At 39.1% G+C, this 25,466-nt stretch overlaps 1 protein-coding gene and 1 pseudogene across 1 annotated transcript in view; both read right to left on the bottom strand.

The window, feature by feature from the left end:
• The window catches only part of EFCAB5 (EF-hand calcium binding domain 5), a 181,928-nt gene that overhangs the window by 41,811 nt on the left and 114,651 nt on the right, over positions 1 to 25,466 (bottom strand). Inside the window, exons 9-15 of the mRNA XM_025363693.1 lie at positions 22,263 to 22,362; positions 19,701 to 20,196; positions 19,255 to 19,643; positions 17,447 to 17,524; positions 17,256 to 17,348; positions 15,524 to 15,738; positions 13,705 to 13,861 (exon numbers count right to left, since the gene is read on the bottom strand). Coding sequence (XP_025219478.1) covers positions 13,705 to 13,861; positions 15,524 to 15,738; positions 17,256 to 17,348; positions 17,447 to 17,524; positions 19,255 to 19,643; positions 19,701 to 20,196; positions 22,263 to 22,362 — 1,528 coding nt within the window. The remainder of the gene's footprint in view (positions 1 to 13,704; positions 13,862 to 15,523; positions 15,739 to 17,255; positions 17,349 to 17,446; positions 17,525 to 19,254; positions 19,644 to 19,700; positions 20,197 to 22,262; positions 22,363 to 25,466) is intronic.
• Positions 1,731 to 12,258, bottom strand: LOC112609186 (annotated as a pseudogene).

Below are 25,466 nucleotides of genomic sequence, written 5' to 3'. Positions count from 1 at the left end.
TGTATTTCCCTGATTAGTGATGTTAAGCATTTTTTCATATACCTGTTGATCATTTTTCTTTTGAGAGATGTCTATTCAGCTCATTTACCCTTTTTTCATTTGAATTATTTGATTTTTCTTTTTCTTTTTTTGGCTATTGCTTTGTCTGAGTTCCTTGTATATTTTGAATATTAATCCCTTGTCAGATGAATAGTTTGAAAATATTTTCTCCCCTTCTGCAGGTTGTCTCTTCACTCCATTGATTGTTTCCTTTGCAGTGCAGAAGCTTTTTAGTTTGAAATAATCCCACTTGTCTAATTTTGTTTTTGTTGCCTGTGCTTTTGAGGTCTTTTCCATAAAAAATGTGCCTAGACCAATGTCCTGAAGTGTTTCCCTTATGTTTTCATGAGTAGTTTCATAGTCTGGGGGTCTTACATTTAAGTCCTTGATCCATTTGAAGTTTTTTTTTTTTTTTTGAGACGGAGTCTTGCTCTGTCACCTAGGCTGGAGTGCAGTGGCACAATCTGGGCTCACTGCAACCTCTGCCTCCTGGGTTCAAGCAATTTTCCTGTCTCAGCCTCCCGAGTAGCTGGGACTACAGGCGTGCACCACCATGCTTGGCTAATTTTTGTATTTTTAGTAGAGACAGGGTATTGCCATGTTGGCCAGGCTAGTCTGGAACTCCTGACCTCAGGTGATCCACCTGCCTCGGCCTCCCAAAGTGCTGGGATTACAGGTATAAGCCACAGTGCCTGGCCCATTTTGAGTTTATTTTTATATATGATGAGAGATAGGGGTCTAGTTTTATTTTCCTTCATATGAACATCCGATTTCCCCAGCAATATTTGTTGAAGAAACTCTCCCTTTCCCAATGAATGTTCTTGGCACCTTTGTTGAAAATCAGTTGGCTGTAAATATATGGATTTCTTTCTGGGTTCTCTATTCTGTTCCATCGGTCTATGTGTTTTTATGCCAGTACCATGCTGTTTTGGTTACTAGAGATTTGTAGTATATTCTAAAGTCTGGTAGTGTGATATCTATTTGTTCTTTTTGTTCAGGATTGTTTTGGCTATCCATGGCATTTTGAATAGCCAAATTTTCGAATTTTTTGTTTATTTATGTGAAAAATGCTATTGGTATTTGATCGGGATTGTGTTGAATTTGTAGATTGCTTTTGGTAGTATGGTCATTTTCTTTTTCTTTTTCTTTTTTTTAAAGGGGCTGTAATTGTATTTATTAGATTAACAAGGCAAATGTGAATTTTCTTTTCTGTGTTCCGGTGAGTCTCTATTGGTTGACTCAGGCAGACAGGAAGCCACAAGGAAACAAAGAAGTAATCATTTGTTGAGAGACGTGATTAACTATGTTCTTCCCTGAAGCTACTGGGATGGGAAAGGTCAGTGACTTCCTTAGAACCCTGAGACAATTGGGGGCTCTGGAGACCTGCTGTGCCCCTGCTACTGGAGCAGCCCCCCTGCCAAGGCAGCCTCAAGTTCAGGAACAACTAATTACCAGCTCCGGCATTCAGTTTGTCTAGCCTTATGATGGCTACATAGGCCACTTCCCACTGTTTTCTTTTTCGGCCTGGGTATCCCTTTTGGGGGAATATGTCTGTCTGTCTGAACCCCTTTCTCTTCAAATGGCTCTGTGGTAAAATCTGGTCATACCATGCTCCAGCACCAGGGGTACATGAGAGTACGCAGTCTGTGAGCGCCCATGAGGACTCGCGTGCTGGGCCCCCGCAGCCCAGGCTAGCTGTGGTACCAGTCGAGGAAGAGAAAGGAGAAGGAGCACACATCATGGGGAAGAAGAGGATCCACACGTGGAAGCCAGCGTTGTTGTTAATGGCCTCTCTTATGTCTTTGTTGCCTTCCTTGATATTTTCAGTTGCCCCCACAACTAACTGGTGAATGCTATCAATCTCAGCTTCCTGTGGCAAAACCTTTTCCGTGAATATCTCTTGAAGTCTGGAAATCTCAACCACTCTCCCTTCGATCTGCCTCACTTCATCAAACAAGCTGTTCATTTCACCAATTCGTCGCTGATTTTCCAGTTCAAACATTTGTATTTCTTCTGGGGATAATTCATCTTCACCTTTGCCATCTCCCCAGGTTCCCAATTCAGGTTGTGTTTCAGCCAAAATCTTTTCTGGATGTTCTTCAGTGGCAGGGTTTTCTTCAGAGTCTTTTGAAGGACTCTGTGAAACTTTCTCAGATGTGGATTCTCTTGTCTTTGTATTTGGTTCTGGTTTCAGCTTAGATAATCTTTTCTTATCCACCACTCTTAACTCGGATGGCTCTTTGTTCTGACTAAAGTTTACACACTGTTTTTTTTTTAAGTAGTCTTCAGTGAAATCCAAAACAGCAGTCCTGTGCTCCTTCACTGCTGGGAATGTATCTCCTTGTGAGCTTCTGTTCGTAGTTGTTGAATTGTTTCTGAACAGGTCCTCATGGATATCTGGACATCCTGGTCTATCTGGTCTTGTTCTGTGTCTGTCATCCTCCCAGGTTCAGACATGGTATAGCTATAAGCATTAATATAATCTTTCCTGTGTTCCAGAAGACAGTCTCTCAGTTTGCCAATGTGAGAAATCACTTCATGGGCCCGGCTGGAGAAGTCGCCCTTGGGCCAGGGACTGCGGCGGAACAGTTCATCCCGGCTGCCATCGACTCCGCCGCTCACCGCCACTCCCAGCGCCTTGTTCTGCGTCTTCACGGTCTTGACACTGGTCCGGAATAGCAGCGTGATGTCTACCGCCCTAGCGACCGGCACGGCAGCCCCACACGGGACCTGCCCGCGTCAGCAGCTGGCGACAGCGGTAGTATGGTCATTTTCACAAGTTTAATTTTTCCAATCCATGAACGTGAGATGTCTTCCATTTTTTGGTGTCCTCTTCAATTTCTTTCATCAGCGTTTTACAGTTTTCCTTGTAGACGTCTTTCACCTCCCTGGTTAAATTTATTCCTATGTATTGTATTTTTTTGTGGCTACTGTAAATGGGGTTACTTTTAAAATTTCTTTTTCTTCTGGTTGATTGCTAATGTATAGAAATGCTACTGATTTTTTTTTTTTTTTTTTTACGGAGTCTCGCTCTGTCGCCCAGGCTGGAGTGCAGAGGCGCGATCTCGGCTCACTGCAAGCTCCGCCTCCCGGGTTCACGCCATTCTCCTGCCTCAGCCTCCTGAGTAGCTGGGACTACAGGCGCCCACCACCACGCCCGGCTAATTTTTTGCATTTTTAGTAGAGACGGGGTTTCACCGTGTTAGCCAGGATGGTCTCGATTTCCTGACCTCGTGATCTGCCTACCTCGGCCTCCCAAAGTGCTGGAATTACAGGTGTGAGCCACCGCACCCGGCCTACTGATTTTTATATGTTGATTTTGTATCCTGCAACTTTACTGAATTCGTTGATCAGTTTTAATAATTTTTTGGTGGAGCTTTTAGGGTTTTTTATATATAAGATCATGTCATCTACAACAGGGACAATTTGACTTTCTCTTTTCCAATTAGATGCCCTTTATTTCTGTCTCTTTCCTAACTGCTCTGGCTAGGACATCTAGAATAAACGGATGTGGAATAAAAGTGGTGAAAGTGGGCATCTTTTTCTCATTCCAGATCTTAGAAAAAAATATTTCAACTTTCCCCCATTTAGTACGATGTTGCCTTTGTTATGTATGACCTTTCTTGTGTTGAGGTATTTTCCTTCTAAACCTAACTTGTTGAGAGTTTTTATCATGAAGGAATATTGAATTTTATCAAATGCTTTTCCTGCATCTATTGAGAGGGTCATATGATTTTTTGTCTATTCTGTTGATGGGATGTATCATGGTTATTGATATTTGTATGTTAAATCATCTTTGCATTATTGGGATAAATCCCAGTTGATCAGGGTGAATGATCTTTTATTTCCTTCTTCTTATTATTATTATAGAGACAGGGTCTCATTATGTTGCCCAGACTAGTCTCAAACTATTGGGCTCAAGTGATCCTCCTGTCCTGGCCCCCCAAAGTGCTGGGATTAGAGGTAAAGACCACCACACCCAGCCTTTCTTTTATTCTCTGTGTGAATGATCTTTTTAATGTGTTGCTGGATTCAGTTTGCTAGCATTTTGTTGAGAATCTTACATTTATGTTCATTAGGGATACTGGCTTATAATTCTGTTTCTGTTGTTGTTGTGTTCTTGTCTGGTGTTAGTATTAGCATAATGCTGGCCTCATAGAATGAGTTTGGAAGAATTCCTTCCTCTTCAATTTTCTAAAAGAGTTTGAGAAGAACTGATATTAGATATTCTTTAAATATTTGGTAGAATTCTGCAGTGGAGTCATCAGATCCTGGGCTTTTCTTTGATGAGAGACATTTTATTACAGATTAAGTCTTGTTAATTGTGATTGGTCTGTTCAGGTTTTCTATTTCTTTTTGCTTCAATCTTGGTAGGTTGTACGTATCCAGGAATTTATCCATTCCTGCTAGGTTTTCTATTATGTTGGCATATAGTTTGTAATAGTCACTAATGATCCTTTGTATTGCTGTGGTGTCAGTAGTAATGTCTCCTTTTTCATTTCTGATTTTATTCACTTGGGTGTTTTTTTTCTCGGTTAGTCTAGCTAATGGTTTGGCAATATGGTTTATCTTTTACAAAACCAACTTTTTGTTTTGTTGATTTTTTGGGGTTTTTTGTCTTAATTTTATTTATTTCTGCTTTGATCTTTATTATTTCTTTTTTTCTACTAGTTTTGAGTCTGGTTTATTCTTGCTTTTCAAATTCCTTGAGATGCATTGTTAGATTGTTTATTTGAAACCTTTCTACAATTTTGATGTGAGCATTTATTTCTATAAACTTCCCTTTCAATACTGCTTTTTCTGTATTTCATAGGTTTTAGTATGTTGTGTTTCTATTTTCTCTCGTTCCAAGAAATCTTATGATGTCATGGGACCTCAGTAGAAGAAATTTTAAAAAATAAATTAAAAAGTAAAAAAGTAAAAATTACAAAAAAATTAAATTCCCTTCTTAATTTCTTCACTGACCCACTGCTCATTCAGGAGCATGTTGTTTAAATTCTAAAGTTGCTCTTGTTATTGATTTCTATTTTTATTTCATTGAGGTCAGAAAAGATATTTGATATGATTTCAATTTCTTTAAATTTAATAAGATTTGTTTTCTTTTTTTTTTTTTTTTTTTTTTTTTTTTGAGACAGAGTCTCGCTCTGTCGCCCAGGCTGGAGTGCAGTGGCCGGATCTCAGCTCACTGCAAGCTCCGCCTCCCGGGTTTACGCCATTCTCCTGCCTCAGCCTCCCGAGTAGCTGGGACTACAGGCACCCGCCACCTTGCCCGGCTAGTTTTTTGTATTTTTTTTTTAGTAGAGACGGGGTTTCACCGTTTTAGCCAGGATGATCTCGATCTCCTGACCTCGTGATCCGCCCGTCTCGGCCTCCCAAAGTGCTGGGATTACAGGCTTGAGCAAGATTTGTTTTCTGACTTAACATGTGATCTATCCTGGAGAATGTTCCATGGGCTGAAAAAAAAGAGGTGTATTCTGCAGCTAGCTGTTGGATGAAATGTTCTATAAATATCTGTTATGTCCATTTGGTCTAATGTTTAGTTTAAATCCAATGTTTCTTTATTGATTTTCTGTCTAAATGATCTGTCCCATTTATTGATTTTCTGTCTAAATGATCTGTCCCATGCTGAGAGTAGGGTGTTGAAGTCCCCAACTATTACTGTATTAGAGTTTATCTCTTCCTTTAGATTTAATAATATTTGCTTTATAATATTGGAGTGCTCTGATGTTGGGTGCATGTATGTTTAGAGTTGTTCTCTTGCTGAATTGATCCCTTTATCATTATATAATGACATTTTTCTCTTTTTACAGTTTTGTCTTGAAATCTGTTTTGTCTAAGTATAGCTACTCCTGCTTGCTTTCAATTTCCATTCATGTGAAATATCTTTTTCCATCCCTTCACTTTCAGTCTACATATGTCTTTACAGGTGAACCGAGTTTCTTCTAGGCAGCATATAGTTAGGTCATTTTTTGTTTGTTTGTTTGTTTGTTTGTTTTGAGACAGAACCTGGCTCTGTCACCCAGGCTGGAGTGCAGTGGTGCAATCTTGGCTCACTGCAACCTCTGCCTCCTGGGTTCAAGCAATTCTCCCACGTCAGCCTCCCAAGTAGCTGGGACTACAGGCACGTGCCATCACACCCAGCTAATTTTCATATTTTTAGTAGAGATGGGATTTCACCATTTTGGCCAGGATGGTTTCAATCTCTTGACCCTGTGATCCACCTGCCTCGGCTCCCAAAGTGCTGGGATTACAGGAATGAGCCACTGCACCTGGCCAGTTAGGTCATGTTTTTAATTTATTCAGTTAATCTATATCTTTTAAGTGGGGGATTTAATCCATTTATATTCAAAGCTATTGTTGATAGGTGAGTACTCACTCCTGTCATTTTGTTAATTGTTTTCTGGTTGTTTTGTATATCCTTTGTTCCTTTTTCCCCCTATTATTAGTATTGCAGTGTACTGGTTTTCTTTGGTGATAGGATTTGATTCTTTTATTTCTCTTTTGTATATCTGCCCTACCAGTGAGTTTCATATTTTTGCATGTTTTCATGATAGTGATTATCATCTTTTCACTTCCAGATATAGGGCTCCCTTGAGCATTTCTTGTAAGGCCAGTTTAGTGGTGATACTTTCCCTCAGTTTTTGCATATCTGTGAAAGACTTTATTGTTCTCTCATTTCTGAAGGACAGTTTTTCTGTATATACTATTCTTGGTTGGCAAATTTTTTTTTTCTTTCAGCACTTTGAATATATCATCCCATTCTCTTATGGCCTATAAGATTTCTGCAACAAATTCTGTTGTTATTCTAATGGGGACTCCAATGTTAGTCTAATGGTGATTCCCTTATATGTGACTTTTCTCTGGCTTTCCGTTATATGATACTTTTCTCTGGCTGTTTTTAGAGTTCTCTCTTTGTCTTTGACTTTTGACAATTTGACCTTAATTTGCCTTGGGGAGGAATTTTAGGCTGTATCTATTTGGGAAATTTTGAGCTTCCTGGATCTGGATGTCCATATGTCTCCCCAGACTTGGGAAGTTTCCAGCTATTGTTTTGTTAAATAGGTTTTCAAATATTTTCCCTTCTCTTCTCCTTCTGGAAGTCCCATAATACAAATATTTGTTCACTTAATAGTGATAATTGTAGGCTTTCTTCACTCTTTTTCATTCTTATTTCTTTTTTCTTTCTCTGACTGGGTAATTTCAAATGGCCTATCTTCAAGTTCAGAGATTAGTTTTTCTGCTTGATTAATAAGTCTGCTGGTGAAGCTCTCTCTTTTTTTTTTTTTTTTTAATTTATTTATTATTATTATACTTTAAGTTGTAGGGTACATGTGCATAACGTGCAGGTTTGTTACATATGTATACTTGTGCCATGTTGCTGTGCTGCACCCATCAACTCGTCATTTACATCAGGTATAACTCTCAGTGCAATCCCTCCCCCCTCCCCCCTCCCCATGATAGGCCCCGGTGTGTGATGTTCCCCTTCCTGAGTCCAAGTGATCTCATTGTTCAGTTCCCACCTATGAGTGAGAACATGCGGTGTTTGGTTTTCTGTTCTTGTGATAGTTTGCTAAGAATGATGGTTTCCAGCTGCATCCATGTCCCTACAAAGGACACAAACTCATCCTTTTTTATGGCTGCATAGTATTCCATGGTGTATATGTGCCACATTTTCTTAATCCAGTCTGTCACTGATGGACATTTGGGTTGATTCCAAGTCTTTGCTATTGTGAATAGTGCTGCAATAAACATACGTGTGCATGTGTCTTTATAGCAGCATAATTTATAATCCTTTGGGTATATACCCAGTAATGGGATGGCTGGGTCATATGGTACATCTAGTTCTAGATCCTTGAGGAATCGCCATACTGTTTTCCATAATGGTTGAACTAGTTTACAATCCCACCAACAGTGTAAAAGTGTTCCTATTTCTCCACATCCTCTCCAGCACCTGTTGTTTCCTGACTTTTTAATGATCGCCATTCTAACTTGTGTGAGATGGTATCTCATTGTGGTTTTGATTTGCATTTCTCTGATGGCCAGTGATGATGAGCATTTTTTCATATGTCTGTTGGCTGTATGAATGTCTTCTTTTGAGAAAGGTCTGTTCATATCCTTTGCCCACTTTTTGATGGGGTTGTTTGTTTTTTTCTTGTAAATTTGTTTGAGTTCTTTGTAGGTTCTGGATATTAGCCCTTTGTCAGATGAGTAGATTGCAAAAATTTTCTCCCATTCTGTAGGTTGCCTGTTTGCTCTGATGGTAGTTTCTTTTGCTGTGCAGAAGCTCTTTAGTTTAATGAGATCCCATTTGTCAATTTTGGCTTTTGCTGCCGTTGCTTTCGGTGTTTTAGACATGAAGTCTTTGCCCATGCCTATGTCCTGAATGGTACTACCTAGGTTTTCCTCTAGGATTTTTATGGTATTAGGTCTAATATTTAAGTCTCTAATCCATCTTGAATTAATTTTCGTATAAGGAGTAAGGAAAGGATCCAGTTTCAGCTTTCTACTTATGGCTAGCCAATTTTCCCAGCACCATTTATTAAATAGGGAATCCTTTCCCCATTTCTTGTTTCTCTCAGGTTTGTCAAAGATCAGATGGCTGTAGATGTGTGGTATTATTTCTGAGGACTCTGTTCTGTTCCATTGGTCTATATCTCTGTTTTGGTACCAGTACCATGCTGTTTTGGTTACTGTAGCCTTGTAGTACAGTTTGAAGTCAGGTAGCGTGATGCCTCCAGCTTTGTTCTTTTGACTTAAGATTGTCTTGGAGATGCGGGCTCTTTTTTGGTTCCATATGAACTTTAAAGCAGTTTTTTCCAATTCTGTGAAGAAACTCATTGGTAGCTTGATGGGGATGGCATTGAATCTATAAATTACCTTGGGCAGTATGGCCATTTTCACGATATTAATTCTTCCTATCCATGAGCATGGTATGTTCTTCCATTTGTTTGTGTCCTCTTTTATTTCACTGAGCAGTGGTTTGTAGTTCTCCTTGAAGAGGTCCTTTACATCCCTTGTAAGTTGGATTCCTAGGTATTTTATTCTCTTTGAAGCAATTGTGAATGGAAGTTCCTTCATGATTTGGCTCTATTGTATTTCTATTTCATTCATTGAATTCTTCAGCTGCAGGGTTTCTGTCTGCTTCTTTTTTATGACTTCCATCTCTTTGTTGAATTTCTCATTCATATGGGGATTTGTTTTCCTGATTTTGTTGAACTGTCAACCTGAATTTTCTTATCTTGTTGAGTTTCCTTAAGATCATTATTTTAAATTCCTTTCCTGGCAATTAATTAATTTCCTTTCTTCAGTGTCTGTTACTAGAGAGTTATATTCCTTCAGTAGTGCCATATTTCCTTGCTTTATCATGTTTCTTGTGTACCTGCATTGATGTCTGTGTACTTGGTGGAATAACTGCCTCTTCCAAACTTTCTAGAGTGGCTTTTATAGAGGAAGATTTTCACCTGTAGTTGAAATTTTGTGTGCTCATTGGGATGGATGTGGCGACATTGTTTCCAGATAGGTGAAATGGTATAGTCTCTGTGCAGTTTCTTTAACTGTGTTCAACATCAGCAATACCTGTGGGCACCTCAGTGGCCTTGGCTATAGAAAGTTTGTGAGAGCAGCAGCAGCGGCATATGTTATTAATGTCCTTGAAGTTGAGGGCTTTTGGAGTCCTCCTACTCTTGTTTTCCCCACAATGGGGAAACTTAGCTGAGGGGGATCCCTCTTGGTGTCAGGTCTGACATGGCCTCTAAGCAGCTGCAGTGGCACTGGGTTCCAGGTGCAGTTGCTCAGAGCAGGTGTGGGGTTAGGGTCCTAAGCACAGGATCTCCCAAAGTTATTGTGGCTCCTGAGTCTTGGGGTGCAGGTTTGGTTTCTGTGGCAAGGTTGGGTGTAGGTTGCCCATAGAGACACGATCTGTGACTCTGAGGCACGTCCTAGCAGCTTGAGCCCAGGAGGCTGGGCTGTAGCTGTGATTTTACCCCTGGGGGGCAGGGCACAGCACTGGCCTGACTCCAGAGAGGAAGCTTGCTGTGGAGGTTTGGGCCCAGGAGGAGGATATGGTTGCAATATGGGAACCTAAACAAATAAAACTCAAAGGCAACTGAGGTCTCAGGGCATGAGGCACTGTGTAGTAGTGACACGAGACCATGGAATGGTGGGGCTCAGCATTATCCAAGACACTGTAAGACCAGGTACAATGGCAGCAAGTAACCCAGAAAAGCAGAGCACAGCTGTTCTTCGGGCCTTAGGAAGTACAAGGAAAAGAATAGCAGTGACTCCACTTTCCAGGGAGAGGGGTATTTCAGCCACTCAGACTCTAGGGGTCTAGTACAGCTCCAGAGAAGCCAGGTACTAGAGTTGTTTGGACTGTAAGGCAGAGTTCCTTAGTTCAGCCAATGCTCTGTTTCCTTGGGACACAGGTTACGACATCAACTCAGCACTGGGTTGTGTAGCAGCTCAGTTTGGCCAGGGTACCAATTCCCAGAGGGCAATGTGCTGCTTCAGTTCAGGGCTGGGGGTGGCCAAGGCACCATTTCTTGGGATGCAGGGAGTTTCTTCAACTTAGGCACTGAGGAGGAATGACTGCTTTGAGTGGCCAATGAATTGTTTTTCTAGGAGGCAAAGTACTGTCTCAGCTTTGGCCCAAGGGAATGACGGGAGAGGGAGATGGAGTGACTCCACCTCCACTTGGCCTCATGTGGAAGAGTGCTTGCAGCTCCTCTTGGGGATGCTGGGCCACTGGCCTGAGATGGTTTGGTGGTGGCTTAGCCCCAGGGATGAAGGGGTGTCGTGACTACTCACCCCTGAGAAAGACACACTCCAGCCGTAGTTCCAATCCCAAGTTGGTGTAGTGCAGTAGCCACATGTGCCACAAGGGTCAGGGCACTGTGTCAGCTTCTTCTCTGGGGAGAGCACAGGTATGTGGTCTAGAGGCAGCTCCCTCAGCTGGGCTTAATGCCTGTGAGGACTGCAGGGGACCCCAGTAGTGAGCTGTGTAGGTGTCCAGGGTGTCGATGGGGGCTGCTGGGATCCTTTTGCTTACTTTCACTTCATAGGTAGAAGCTCTTCCCAGTTCCCACCTGATCCTGGTTGGGGGATGGGGTAGTGGAGACCTGGCATTGCCTTCTGTTCTCTATGTGGCCATCTTGAGTTTCTGTGCTCTGCTACTCCTCTGAGGCAAGATGGCACTCTCCCTCAGTTATTTTTCTTAATGTAGTTGTTTATTTGTTGTTCTGGCTTGTCTTTGTGAGGGAAACAGGCCCTAAGGGCTTCTAGTTGGCCATCTTGCTGATGTTACCGAAATAAATGTTTCTAAAATGTTTTAATTATAAAAGAGTTAAATGTCCTACTGAAATAGAAATGAACATATTAAAGCAAATTTAGTCATTCAAATAGAAAATTAAAAGGCAAACCCAATAATGTTAATAGCTATCCTATGAAAAGTAATGGAGAAAAAATTACTTATTCCATTAAATTCAACAATGCAGACAGGTCACATGTTCTATAGCTTTTATTTGTGATGTTTCTGCCCAAAAAGATTAGGTTGTATCAGATAGGAATGAAAGGGGAAATGAGGCTGGGTGCAGTGGCTCACACCTGTAATCCCAGAACTTTGGGAGACTGAGGCAGGAGGATCTCTTGAGCCCAGGAATTTAAGACCAGCCTGGGCAGCATAGTGAGACCCTGTCTTAAAAAAAATAGCCAGGCATGGTGGCACCGTCTATAGTCTTAGTTACTCAGGAGGCTGACATGGGAGGATCATTTGAACCTGGGAGATAGAGGCTGGAGTGAGCCATGATTATGCCATTGCACTCCAGCCTTGGCAACAGAGTGAGCTCTTCTCTCTAAAAAAAAGGTTGGGGGGGAAGGGGGATGACAGACTAAAAGTTTCAAGTTTCCTCTTCCATATAGAAATCTTCCATTTTGAGGACACCAGCAGAAACCTTTCTAAAAACTTCTAATCCTATGATTTTATGCTACTTAAATCCCAATTTTAAATCTTGGACAAAGAAGCAATAAGAGTAGAGCAAAACAAGCAAACAAACAAAAGAGCTGTTTGAAGATTTGCCAATAAGTTATTAGCAATGCTTGAAATTTAGAATCTTCTTCCTTTTTAAAGAGGATAAATCTGCTTTTCTTCTTCCATACTGCCATCAGCTCAGCAATCATCTCCTCAGACCAAATGGCTACCAATATGTGTTTATTGAGAGTCATTTTGTATAAGCCTGCCCTTGGAGAGAATAATTATTCTTGTTTGCAGGCATTTTTATCTGGCAGCAGATTCTGCCTCCTCATTGCTGTCCTTATTCTCATTTGCTGGGCTTAATCCTTCATATTTTATGCTATCTATCTGTCCCTACTGCTATACCTTACTCATATATATGATTCCATATAATTCCATGTAATTGGATTCCATATCATCTAATCTATGGGACTTCCTTATAACATTACCCTTAGGTTCCTTAAATTCTAAGATTCATCATATCTAAAGCCTTCATTTTACAAACAAGGAGACCTGGGTCTATGGAGGTTAAGGAACTTGCCAAAGATCACAGGATCATTTAGTGAAGATCCAGTATTGGAACCCAGCTGCTATAACTACTGTCTAGTGTTCTCTGTAGGATGTGGCTTTGTGTTACGAAATTTGCCCATCTTATAAGTGAAAATCACATCATTATGTCTTTTGGAATTTCATTAAGTAAATTCTCTTTGGATATATCGTAAGACAAGCCAGGTAGTATAATGTAAAATTTGTAGAAGACACAGTTACTGAAGAGAACATGACAATTGATAAACTTAGGAACATTTGAAGCTCAACCAATACAATGATTTTTGAAAGGGCTGAAGAACTTAACTAACCTTGACAGTTCTTTCCCTTGTTTACTATATACTTTAAAAACTGAAAATCTGGTACACCAAAGTTAGCCAGCTAAATCTTTAAACCCAGTGAAGAGAAAAATAATTTAAATTAAGATCTAATAAAATGAAGAAAGGAATTTATCATACTGGAATGAGAATTTTAGTGGCTTTTGACTGGTAAATATTGGTCATAAGAGACAAATATAATACATAAAAAGTCACTAAGGAGAATAAGAAGTTAGTAAATTGAAGAGAAATTTGTAAGCCAGTGAAGACAAAGAGATAAACAAGAAGAGAGAACAAGCAGAACTGTGGAATGGCTTGGGTTCTTTTAATCTTAAAAGTGAGAGTAGCCAGGTATACAGAAGGAATATAACTATATAGATTTAAGATTTTGGACAAAGCATTCTGCAACATATTCCACTTCTGACTGTGCTGACAAATGCATAAGTCTTCTAATATTTTCACATCCTTGCCAACACTTGTTACTTTCCACTTAAAAGATTAGAGCCAGAGTTGGGCACAGTTGGCAGGTGCCTGTAGTTACAGCTGCTCAGGAGGCTGAGGTGGGAGGATCACTGGATCCCAGGAATTAGAGCCCAGCCTGGGCAACACAGTGAGACTCCCATCTCTATTTTTAGAAATTAAAAATAAATAAGATAAATGTATAGCTATACTAGGAGACATGAAGGGTTGTCTCGTGGCTTTAGCATAACCAGTATTTTAACTGTATATGTGTACTGGGAAACTTGAAGCCAAGTTAATTACCACAATTTAAATAAGAACATTGTTATATTTTACCTTTCTTCATAGATTCTTTTTCCATTCCCTCCTTGTATGTGTATAAGAGTTCATCAACTTCCTTCAGATCCAGGAAGCCTGAGCCATCACTGTCCCACTTCTGAAAGATGGCTTCTAGAAGAAGCCTCCGTCGGACTTGGAAAGCATTTTGGCTAAACTAGGATACAAACAGGATAATAAAGCACAGAAGATACATGTTCATTGTGCTAGTGTTTATTCCTAAAAAAGTCCAGCATCTTTTATTAAAACAGGTTTACTTTGGGGCTAAGCATGATATTAACGGAAAATGCAGTGATTCAGCAGTGGTACATGCCTGTAAATCCAGCCGCTCAGGAGGCTGAGGCAGGAGTATCACTTGAGGCCGGGAGTTGGAGACCAGCCTGAGCAACATAGCGAGACCTCAGTCTTAAAAAAATTTTTTTTTCAATTTTTTAGAAAAGAAAATACAGTGATTAATTTTAATCCCTTAAATACCATTTCTCTGTTTTACCTCTAGGCCAAAACAAAAACAAAAACAAAAACAAAACAAAACAGACATTCTTGTTTGGTCCCATGGTAGGGGGTTATCAGAACTTATTAACATTAGTGTCAACTAAAGTTGGTATACAACCTCCCACTGCTAAACTTGACTGGCTTTGAAGAAAAAGAACAACAACAGGGGTTCTCTGCATTAGTATTCCTTAAGAATCATTTGTGTGTGTGTGTGTGGGTGTGTGCAAATTTCTTCTACAAACCTTAAGAATCTTTGACCATTCTTTTCCACTCCTTCTCTAGTTGTTCAGGAATGTGATAAATACACAGAGTGCTCTGCCTGACTTCTTAGTGGGATTTTAAAATTATTATTATTTTTATCTAGAGACAGAGTCTTGCTGTGTCACCCAGGATGGAATAGAGTGGCATAATTACAGCTCACTGTAACTTCAAATTCCTGAGCCCAAGAGATTTTCCCTCCTCAGCCTCCCAAAGCACTGGAATTACAAGCATGAGCCACTGCACCTGGCCCTAAGGGATATGTTTTGAGTGAAGGGGAATGAATGGCAGTGTTTAAATAATGAAAAATGGCTGTGTTTTAAAAATTCTTTTTTTATATTTAAGATTGATTATATTTGACATGAATTTTATTTATCTTTTAGAGTTTTCACTAGGCTAATTATATTAGTGAGATAGTAATTGAATTAATGTCTAGATAGATCTAATTGCAAAAATAAAATGAATATATACCTTTTGATTAAGTAGGAGGAACTGGAATTGAGAAGGTAAAGGGAATTGTCTAGAATTAGGCTGAAAAGACTCATAGGGCTGATGATTACTGAAAAAGCTTAGTGAAAGTAATTTACATATTTCATGTAAGAGACAAGAAATTGTTCATATAAGCTAATGTGTCACCCAAGTAAGTAGTAAGTTCTTAGGAAATATGTACTACCTGGGTGCTCATGAGTAAAAATATATACTCAGCCATAATCATACCCCAGGTGTGTGTACTCATAAAGACACTCACACACAGGCGTATAATGCACACACACACATCTTTGCGTATATCCATATCTGCTTGTCAACCTTCAGAGAAAGAATAAAGCTGTACAATAAACCATCTCCTGCCAGAAGCAATCATGTTATTATTAAGGGAATGAGTTATCTGGGGTGTGATCTTAGACTATTTGATGATAAAATAGAATCTTTAACGGCTATGCTTGTTGAAATAAAGTGATCAGTTTGGTTGTACATTTTTTAACATGAGCCATATCAGGAGCAACTGAGATTGAGAGATTTACTTATAATAGTGACCTCATTTGTATTATTAATAAATAATACTACCCACCTGTTCTAAGGCATTCATTTTCTCTTGTTCTGTTTCAACATAGCCCTCCTTAAAAAAGGAGGTGAGAGTCTCGCTGACACTCAAGGGAGCATCTTCACCAACAAATGTCTCCAGGAGTTGCACAAACTGGAGCAGATTGAATGAAACTCCATTGAAGGCAGTTCTGCCTTTTACCTCCTTGCAGGACTGAATATTTCTGATAATTGAGTGTAAATCTGTCAAGCAGGAAACATTACCAAACAGTAAAGTGAACAAGTCTTTCAGTTAGGGAAAATAAATGAGTGCCTATTGTAATGAATACCTGCTATTTTTGCCTGTCAGGAATCCATGCTCCCTTCAGGAGGACAGCATCCTCCTTTTTTCTTTGGAAAAAACATCTCTCCATTGTCAGTTCAGATGAGTCAGGTCATACTGTGCCTCCCACTCTGGTGCCATGGATGGTCATGTGATATACGTCCAGCTAACAATTCATATATGATAGCAATGTAACCTACTATAGGCCAATGAGAGTTAGCCTTAGAACTTTTGGAAGAACTATTAGGGATGAATCATTCTTTTTGTACTCTGATTGCTGAACTAGTAGAATATAAGCTTAGAGATGCTTTCATGGCCATTTTTGTCACAGCATGGAGAAAACTGTCTCAAATTGAAAGTGACACAGAAAAACAGGGCTCAGAGGGAGACAGACAGTATCCTGTTGCTATTGTTGAGCCTTTGAATCTAGTTGTGCCTGAAAACAGCTGCACTCTGAACTTTCTAGTTAAATAAATTACTAAATACCACCACCACAACTCCTTTCTCCAAGAGTCTTGACTAATATATTTACCTTTTAGCTCAATAGTATAATATGAAGTACATTTCATAAAATGTCAGCAAAGTGACTTCCATTTGATTTATTCATTGATTCAATCATTCATGCCCTTCTATATGAGATTTGATGTGACAAACAAATGATTACTCACAATTTTTATATACATTGGTAAAGCAAAATTGATACAAAGATGACTAAGAAGAACAACATGAATTAGCAGGCTGCAAGAGCTTGACCAATGCCATGCATTTTCACCAGAAAATTTGAGAATAGAAAGTTTGTTATTTGAGGCTTAAATGAGAGAAAAATTTGCAGGTAGGAAGAAGATAATCTTGATCTAATTTAGTTCTACAACTTGTTGATGTGAAAGCCAAAACAATATAATAGGATTTTAGTGAAATATGAGTGCTTTTGGAACAATCATTGTTAAAGACATGCTTTGTCTGAAAGCCAGAAACTACTCTGCTCTGCTGAGTAGATCTTTCTTTGTAAGTCTTCAAAAACAAGATAAGATTCTCACTTGTCTCATATGTTTAGATGTGGCCCTACCAGGGAAAGGCATAGCTGAAATGATTTCTATTGAGTTTTAGTATCTAGTATCTGATTTTCTCTGTATGCTTAGATCATAGCTTTAAAGTGGTGGTAGGGTCATATCATGGTTAAAAAATGTATACTAATACGATAAGTTTCAAAGCAGAAGAGCACTCATCAATAGCACATTCTACCATCAATAGTACACCACCACCAAATACATCTATCTGGTATATATTTAGATTCACCAGCTTACGGACAAAATAATGCAAGGAACACCTTCCCATTCTGCCTTAGCTAAATGCAGTCTTTATCATCGAGTACCAGAGTAAATTAAATCCATCTATTGGACTGCCATCTATTCTTCCTACTTTCATTGTTAACATGTACCTGCGAACCTGGAGTTACCATAGATTAAGTTTGCCTGTTCCTCATCTTCAAATGTGACATACTTCATCTTCCAGTTGCAAGTAAAAAATTCACCTGTAAAAACACATTCCATAACGCAGCCAATCAAACTTCACTTTCACAATATTTTTGTTCTAGGGTATAAATGAAAGGAGGATTAAATGAGGAGTTACCTGACCATGACTTTCCTTCTATTTTTTGGGACTTGGGTTCACAGGACTTGTCTTTCTGAACTTCCTTTTTTGTAGTTTCTAAAAGGTACGAATGAAAATGCTTATGAATTAGACATTACATATTCCATTAGCTATTCTAAGGTTAATAAGTGATAGAAATGCCTTGCATATGGAACACAAAAAACTCTAAGTACTTTCCCATATATGTAGTGTCGTAATCAACCACAGTGAATAAATTAATAACTTGAATTGTTGAAAGCAGCTCTGTAGCAAAAGCTATTATTGTATCCAATTTGGCCGTGCAAAATGAGGGCTATATTTCCCAGCCACCCTCACAGCTAGGTATTACTATACAGTAGCCCTCTTTTTATACTTGGGAGGATGTGTTCCAAGATCCCTAGTGAATGCCTGAAACTGAAGATAGTACATATACTTTTGCAGTTTGAGGTGTGACAGAAAAACTAGCATGAGTTTCTTTTTCCTTCTCCACAATTTAATAAGTAAAAGATTTGTTCTTACTGTACATTTTAACAACCCCAGAATACAATTTTCTTTCTTTCCTAAGTTGAGAATTTTCATCCCTTCCTTCCTCCCTCTCTCCTTCCCTCCCTCCCTCCCTTCCTTCCTTCCTCTCTCTCTCTCTCTCTCTCTCTTCTTTCTGATAGGGTTTCACTTTGTTGCTTAGGCTGGATGGAGTGCAGTGGTGCAATCATGGCTTATTGCAGGCTCAACCTCCTGAGGTTCAGGTGATCCTCCCACCTCAGCCTCCTGTGTAGCCAAGACTACAGGTGCATGCCACTATGCCCAGCTAATTTTTTTTTGAGATGGCGTTTTGCCATGTTGCTCAGGCTGGTCTTGAACTCCTGGGCTTAAACAATCCACCTGCCTCAGCCTCTCAAAGTGCTGGGATTACAGGCATGAGCCACCGTGCCCAGCTGAGAACTTTCACCTTTTCACTTCAAAGGTAGCACTTTATGCCTTCTCTTTGGCATATCCAAATTGCCAGCATCATTACTCTTGTGACTGGAGCCATTATTAGGTAAAATAAGGGTTACTTGAACAAGAGTACTGCAACATAATGACAATCTGATAATCCAGCAGCTATTAAGTGACTAATGAGCAGGTAACATAGACAACATGGACATACTGAACAAAAGGTGCAAGATTTCATTATACTACTCAGAATGGTGCACAATTAAAAATGTATGAATTGTTTATTTCTAGAATTTCCATGTAATACTTTCTGACTGTGGTTGATTGCGGTTTACTGAAACTGTGGAAAGCAAAACCATGGATAAGGGAGAACTACTGTATGCCTAAATTCTGACCAAAGACATGAGAATAAATATTTGAAATTCAGGGTGCATTCTGTCTTAAATATGACTTTCAGAAACTCTTCTAGAACATATATTTTATATTTAACTGAAAAAAGTGAGACCCATTTACAGTTGAAATAAAAGAAAATTTTTAAAATGGTTTCTAGTATCAGACATTACATTTAAAACAAAAGGGCTTCTCCTACCTTTCCAGAAACCCAATTAAAACACTTCTATAATCTAGTACAATGGAAATTATACATAAATTGACAATAGAGACATTCTGGTTTGCATTTCACTGGTGAATGTAATTAACTTAATTGATTATTGTTCAAGGTCTAGGCTCATGTTGAGCAGCAAAATATGCCTGAGATTTGCATGACCTGATATGCCAGAAAAAAAATTCTGACTTAAATGAGTATTTTCTGAAAAGACTTTAAAAACCATTCCATGAAACAGGGAGCCGATGTTGTAGAAGAACTGCATTACTACCTGAAAAGTGATCTTTTCTACTTAATGTTGGAACTTCCTCCTGCAGTTCAGAACTCAGGAATACTTCCTCTTCATATGCTTGTTCCCAAGACCTCTTTTCCTGTAGAGGGACTTCAATGTACTCAGAGGGTATAGGCTCCCCATATTTTGTACTTTTTAAGATACTATCTTTTCTTGATTGTGAAGTTGAGTCTTTTTGCTCTTCTGAAATTATCTCTCCATAAGGTGCTTGTTCTGATTTTTGGTATGGTTCTTCTATTATTGACTCTCTGAGTGATTCCTGTTCTGCAGTTGACATTCTGCGTGATCCTTGTTCTGCTACCGACCCTTTGCGTCGATCTTTTTCTGCAATTGACTCTCTGCGTGACCCCTGTTCTGCAACTGACTCTCTGCGTGACCCCTGTTCTGCAATAGACTCTCTGCGTGACCGCTGTTCTGCAACTGACTCTCTGCGTGCCCCTTGTTCTGAAACTGACACTCTGCGTGGTCCTTGTCCTTCTATTGACCCTTTTTGCTGTCCTTGTTCTGTAGTTGACTCTCTGTGTGTTTCTTGTTCTGTTACTAACCCTCTACTTGACTCTTGTTCTAGAGTTGACTCTGTGTGGGTTCCTGGTTCTATTACTGATTCTGTGTACAGTTCTTGTTCTGCAGTTGACTTTTTGCCTTGTTCTTCAGTTGAAATTCTTTGTGGTCCTTGTTCTGCAGTTACTCCTCTCCACTGTTCTGGTGGGTTTGGTGGTGTTGTTGATGTTCTCTGTTCATCAAGTTTAGGTTGATCTGGACTTTCTAATAATTTACTTTGGGTTTTGCTAGCATGTTTTGCAGAAAGTAATGTATTCATCTCTAAGAGCACTTCGTCAAAACCTTCATAAATGTGTTTCTGATTATCCATGTCTCCCCACAACTCAGTCAAGTTTATCTCTTCAAATTCAATGAATGGCCCTAATGCAGAAAACAAAATATTCACTTAAACCATTGATCTTATAATGCAGAATTAGAGCTATTAAATTAATGCAAAGAAAAGCATTGAGCACAGAGATTGTAATATAGACCTATTGCTCTAAATAAATATCAGTTATCTTTGGTTGCAACACAATAAAAAGTCAAAAGGTATCCAAAAGAACTTATACTACTAAGTTAGAAATCATCCCTTCCTAAAAGGTGTGATTTTGGAAATAAACAGGATTCTCCTTTTGCTACTTGGAGTGTTGCTTAGACTGCCAAGGCCAATAGAATTTGTCCTCTACCTTTGTAGTCCCCTACAATAAGCATTGCATAGGGATGGGAAAGGGGACACATCTTTCATCTCAAATATATTTTCAATATCTGCAATATAAAAAGCAAGTCTTTATCCATGACAATCTTTCACTGAGGCTATATTTTTCCAGCATTCATTTCCCCCCCCCATCTCTTTCCCTCTTCTATGTTCTTCATTCCTCAGTTATTTTCCTCTACAACTTATATGGGCACCTGGAACAGAATACTAGGGAAAGACTGGATAGTATTCACAGAATCCCACTGTTAAACAATGACAATAAAACCCTGGTGTCTGTACTATAAAGAGTGGAAATCATGCCACAAGACTGTCCCCGTTTCTCCCAAAACAGTAGTGGTAAGCTATAAAATTGTGATTCTCACAATTTTCAGAAATACTCTAAGTATATCACCCACAGATTTGTAAGTATCCAAGTAATAAATCTTCACACAAAAATAAAATATTGACATTCTTGGCCAGGAGTGGTGGCTCAATGCCTGTAATCCCAGCACTTTGGGAGCCAAGGCAGGTGGATACCTGAGGTCAGGAGTTTGAGACCAGCCTGCCCAACATGGTGAAACCCCGTCTCTACTAAAAATACAAAAAAAAAAATAGCTGCGTGTAGTGGCGGGCACCTGTAATCCCAGATACTTGGGAGGATAAGGCAGGGATAATCGCTTGAACCCGGGAGGCAGAGGTTGCAGTTAGCTGAGATTGCACCATTGCACTCCAGCCTGGGCAACAGAGTAAGACTCTGTCTCAAAAAAAAAAAAAAAAAAAAAAAAAAAAAAGACATTCTTTGAGAAACTCAGCCAGTACGATACCTTCTCTTTAAAAAAAAAAAAATGGAAAAAGCTGAGCACAGTGGCACATGCCTGTAGTCCTGGCTACTCTGGAGCCTGAGGCAGGAGGATTGCTGGATCCCAGGAGTGTGAAGCCAGCCTGGGCAACATAGCAAGACCCCATCTCTGAAAAAGTAAAATAAAATAAATAAACCCCATAATTCTATTTGTCTTGGAAATAACATAAAAAGGACATTTTACTGTATAAGTAAAGGTACACAAGTAAAAATGCTTGGGAAAAGGAAATATTATTCTTATAAATCTTATAATTTTAAGTTGGGTATTAAAAATGGAATTATCAGGCTGGGGGTGCAGTGGCTTACACATATAATCCCAGCACCCAGGCATTTGAGACTATCCTTGGAAACAGGGTGAAACCCTCTCTCTATTAAAAATACAAAAAATTAGCTGGGCATGGTGGTATACACCTGTAGTCCCAGCTACTCAGGGGGCTGAGGTGGGAGAATCATCTCCCACCTGGGAGGTTGAGGCTGCAGTGAGTCATGATCATGCCACTGCACTCCAGCCTGGGCAAGAAGAGTAAGATTCTGTCTCAAAAAAATTTTTTTGTTGATAAAATGGAATTACCATTACTAACTTAATTTCCAAAACATTCAGACTGTCACTAGAGCATTTCTTCATTTGCATGAATTTAAAATTGAGTTCTCACTGAGTTCTGATATAAAATTTTTGAGTATTGCACTGTGGTGAAAAATACATCTAGTTGTGATGAAGAGTGAATTTTGTGGAGGGAATAAACAACTAGATACAGTTATCATGATCTAAGAGAGCTATTATGTGAAGGGATTCCATGGTGGTAGAATAATCTTGTATTATCATATCAGTGTATCATATCAGTACATATCAAGTGACACTTCAGCTTGAACATACTCCCTCTAAGTGGCACTTACATTGTCGTGGGTTTCGAAGTAAACTCCTAAGCATTTGTGAACTATGGTCATAGAACAATTCCAGCAAGGCCAATGTCCTCTGCCGATCCAAAAACCCTACCTAAGCAAAGAAGAAAGTTTGTGATTAGTTGTTAGAGGAGATTTAAGATTTTTATGCAGTTGGAACGTGGCTTATTGAAGCTTTCATCATCACTACCACCACAACAATCATTATCGTGTAAGTAAAAGCTGCAGCATCAAAATCAGGAAAGTTATATCTTGCCTTTAGGCTTATACTCTACTTTCTCATTCTATGACATGTCAAAATGACCTCTACTTAGTAAATGTTTAAGAACTATTTGTGACTGACTTATTGATGGCTAAATCCAACGTATAATGTTCAGTTCTTATCTTACCTGACCTGAGTATGTCACTTGAAACAATTAACTGCACCCTACTTGTTCTTTTTCCATTGTTATTTTTGAAAAACTTTTTAATAATAGAATATAGAAAATGATAGAATTAACATATGTGTTCCCAACACCTAGAAATAATAATTGTTAACATTTTGTGTATGTGCTTTAAAAAGTCCGATATAGCAACACAGTGAGACCCCCATTGCTTCAAAAAGTAAAAAATTAGCCAGGCATAGTGGTGCACACCTGTAGTCCTAGCTACTCCAGAGGCTGAGGCCAGAGGATTGCTTGATTTGCAATGAGCTATGATCATGTCACTGCACTCCAGCCTGGCTGACAGAGCAAGACCTTGTCTCAAAAACAAAAACAAAAATACCTGATATCGGCCAGGCGCGATGGCTCATGACTGTAATCCCAGCACTTTGGGAGGCCGAGGTGGGTGGATCACCTAAGGTTGGGAGTTCAAGACCAGCCTGACCAACACGGAGAAACCCTGTCTCTACTAAAAATACAAAAATTAGCCAGGCATGGTGATGGGTGCCTGTAATCCCATCTACTCGGGAGGCTGAGGCAGGAGAATCACTTGAACCCAGGAGGCGGAGGTTGCGGTGAGCAGAGATCATGCCATTGCACTCCAGCCTGGGCAACAAGAGCAAAACTCCATCTAAAAAAAAAAAAAACAAAAAAACCTGATACAGTACATATGTCTTTCTTCAAATTGCTTTTATTTACTTAACATTGAGATCTAATTCATATCTGTAAAGAAATATATTTTATTCTTTTTAACTGCAATAAAGCATTCTGTAATATGAAAACACCATAATAATAATTTAAAAAAACTCCTCTATTGATGGGCGTTTTCATTATTTTTAGTATTTTGATATCAACATAATGCTGCGATAGATATCCTTATACACATCTCCTTGTGTACATATGCAAACATTTCTCTAGGGTAAATAACTAGAAGTGGAATTACTGGATTGTATAATATATGCATTTTCAACTTTATTAGTTATAGCCAAATTGCTTCACAAAATGTTAATACCAATTTACATTCTTGCCAGCATTGAATGACAGTATTATTTCTCCATATCTACATCAATACTTGATATTATTAGAGTTTATTATTTTTTCTAATCTGATAGATAAAAATGGTATCATTATTATCAATTTGCATTTCCCTGATTACTAGTGAGATTTAATATATTCTCATGTGCTTATTGTATGTTTGGGTTTTTCATCTTCTATGAATGGCTTTTTCATATCCTTTTCTCATTTTTCAGTTGGGACCAGTTGCATATTTCTTTTTTTGAGATGGAGTCCCACTCTGTTTCCAGGCTGGAGTACAGTGGCGCGATCTCGGCTCACTGCAACCTCCACCTCCTGGGTTCAAGCGATTCTCCTGCCTCAGCCTCCTGAGTAGCTGGGGCTACAGATGCCTGCCAGCACGCCTGGCTAAACTTTTTGTCTTTTTAGTAGAGATGTAGTTTCACCGTGTTAGCCAAGATGGTCTCGATCTCCTGACCTCGTGATCTGCCCACCTCGGCCTCCCAAAGTGCTGGGATTACAGGTGTGAGCCACTGCGCTCCACCCAGTTGTCTACTTCTTATGGATTTGTAAAATTTTGAGAATGACCATTCTTTTATTTACATAGCAAATATTTTTCCCCAGTTTATCTCATCTTTCAATTTAACTTTTGGTGAGTTTAGCCATATCAATGTTATCCATTAATTTTGAGGATATACATTAATTTTGAGGTCGTCAAACATATAAATCATTTCTCTTTGATATACAGTAAAAAATCAGTGAATGATATTGGGACAATTACTTTTTCATATTGGGAAAAACATGAAAGTAGATCCCACCCTCATTAATGAGAAAAGTGAGTTCTATCTGATCAGAAACCTAGCTGTGGAAAACAAAATTTAAAAAATTTTAGAAGCAGCCAGGTGTGAGTCACCATGGCTGGCTGCTTCTAAAACTTTTTAAGACAGGGTCTCACTAAGGAATGCTCCTAAGGAATACTCCAAATAAGCACAAACCATTTTAAGTTCCAAATATATGCTCTAAATTTTCTTTTTTCTTTTTTCCTTTTTTTTGCGACAGGGTCTCACTCTGTAACCCAGACTGGAGTGCAGTGGCATGATCATAGCTCACTGCATCCTCAAATTCCTGGTCTCAAGCAATCCTCCTGCTAGCAGGAGTCGCTGGGATTACAGGTATGAGCCACCACACTTGGCTGCTTCTAAAATTTTTAAAATTTTGTTTTCCACATCTAGGTTTCTAATTAGACAGAACTCACTTTTCCTCATTAATGAGGGTGGAATCTACTTTTATATTTTTCCCAATATGGAAAATTAATTGTCCTAGCATAACTCATTGATTACTTCTTTTCCCAATGATTTATATTGCCACCTGCGCTATATACTAAATTCCCACATGCTTTTGCATCTGATGCCAGATCTAATATTCTGTTCCACTGATTTGTCTATTCCAGTACCAAAGCCAAAGCTATTTTAATTAATATAAGTTTATTTTAAAAATAAGCTCCTGCACAGCAAAATAAACTATCTCCCGTTTGTTTGTCTGTTCACTCTGTTTACACCCGACCTGAATATACAATTTTCATGAGAAGACATACATGGCTGGTGCCTATAATCACTGCACTCTGGGAGGCCTGGCAGATCACTTGAACCCAGGAATTTGAGACTAGCTTAGACAACATAGTGAAACCTCATCTCTACAAAAATTATCTGGGCCTGGTGGCGTGGCTTATAGTCCCAGCTACTTGGGAGGCTGAGGTAGGAGG

Source organism: Theropithecus gelada, chromosome 16, assembly GCF_003255815.1.
Source record: "Theropithecus gelada isolate Dixy chromosome 16, Tgel_1.0, whole genome shotgun sequence".
In the NCBI taxonomy this organism is placed as follows: domain Eukaryota; kingdom Metazoa; phylum Chordata; class Mammalia; order Primates; family Cercopithecidae; genus Theropithecus; species Theropithecus gelada.
The sequence above is the reverse complement of the archived record's forward strand: the minus strand, read 5'-3'. Positions and strand labels throughout refer to the sequence as shown.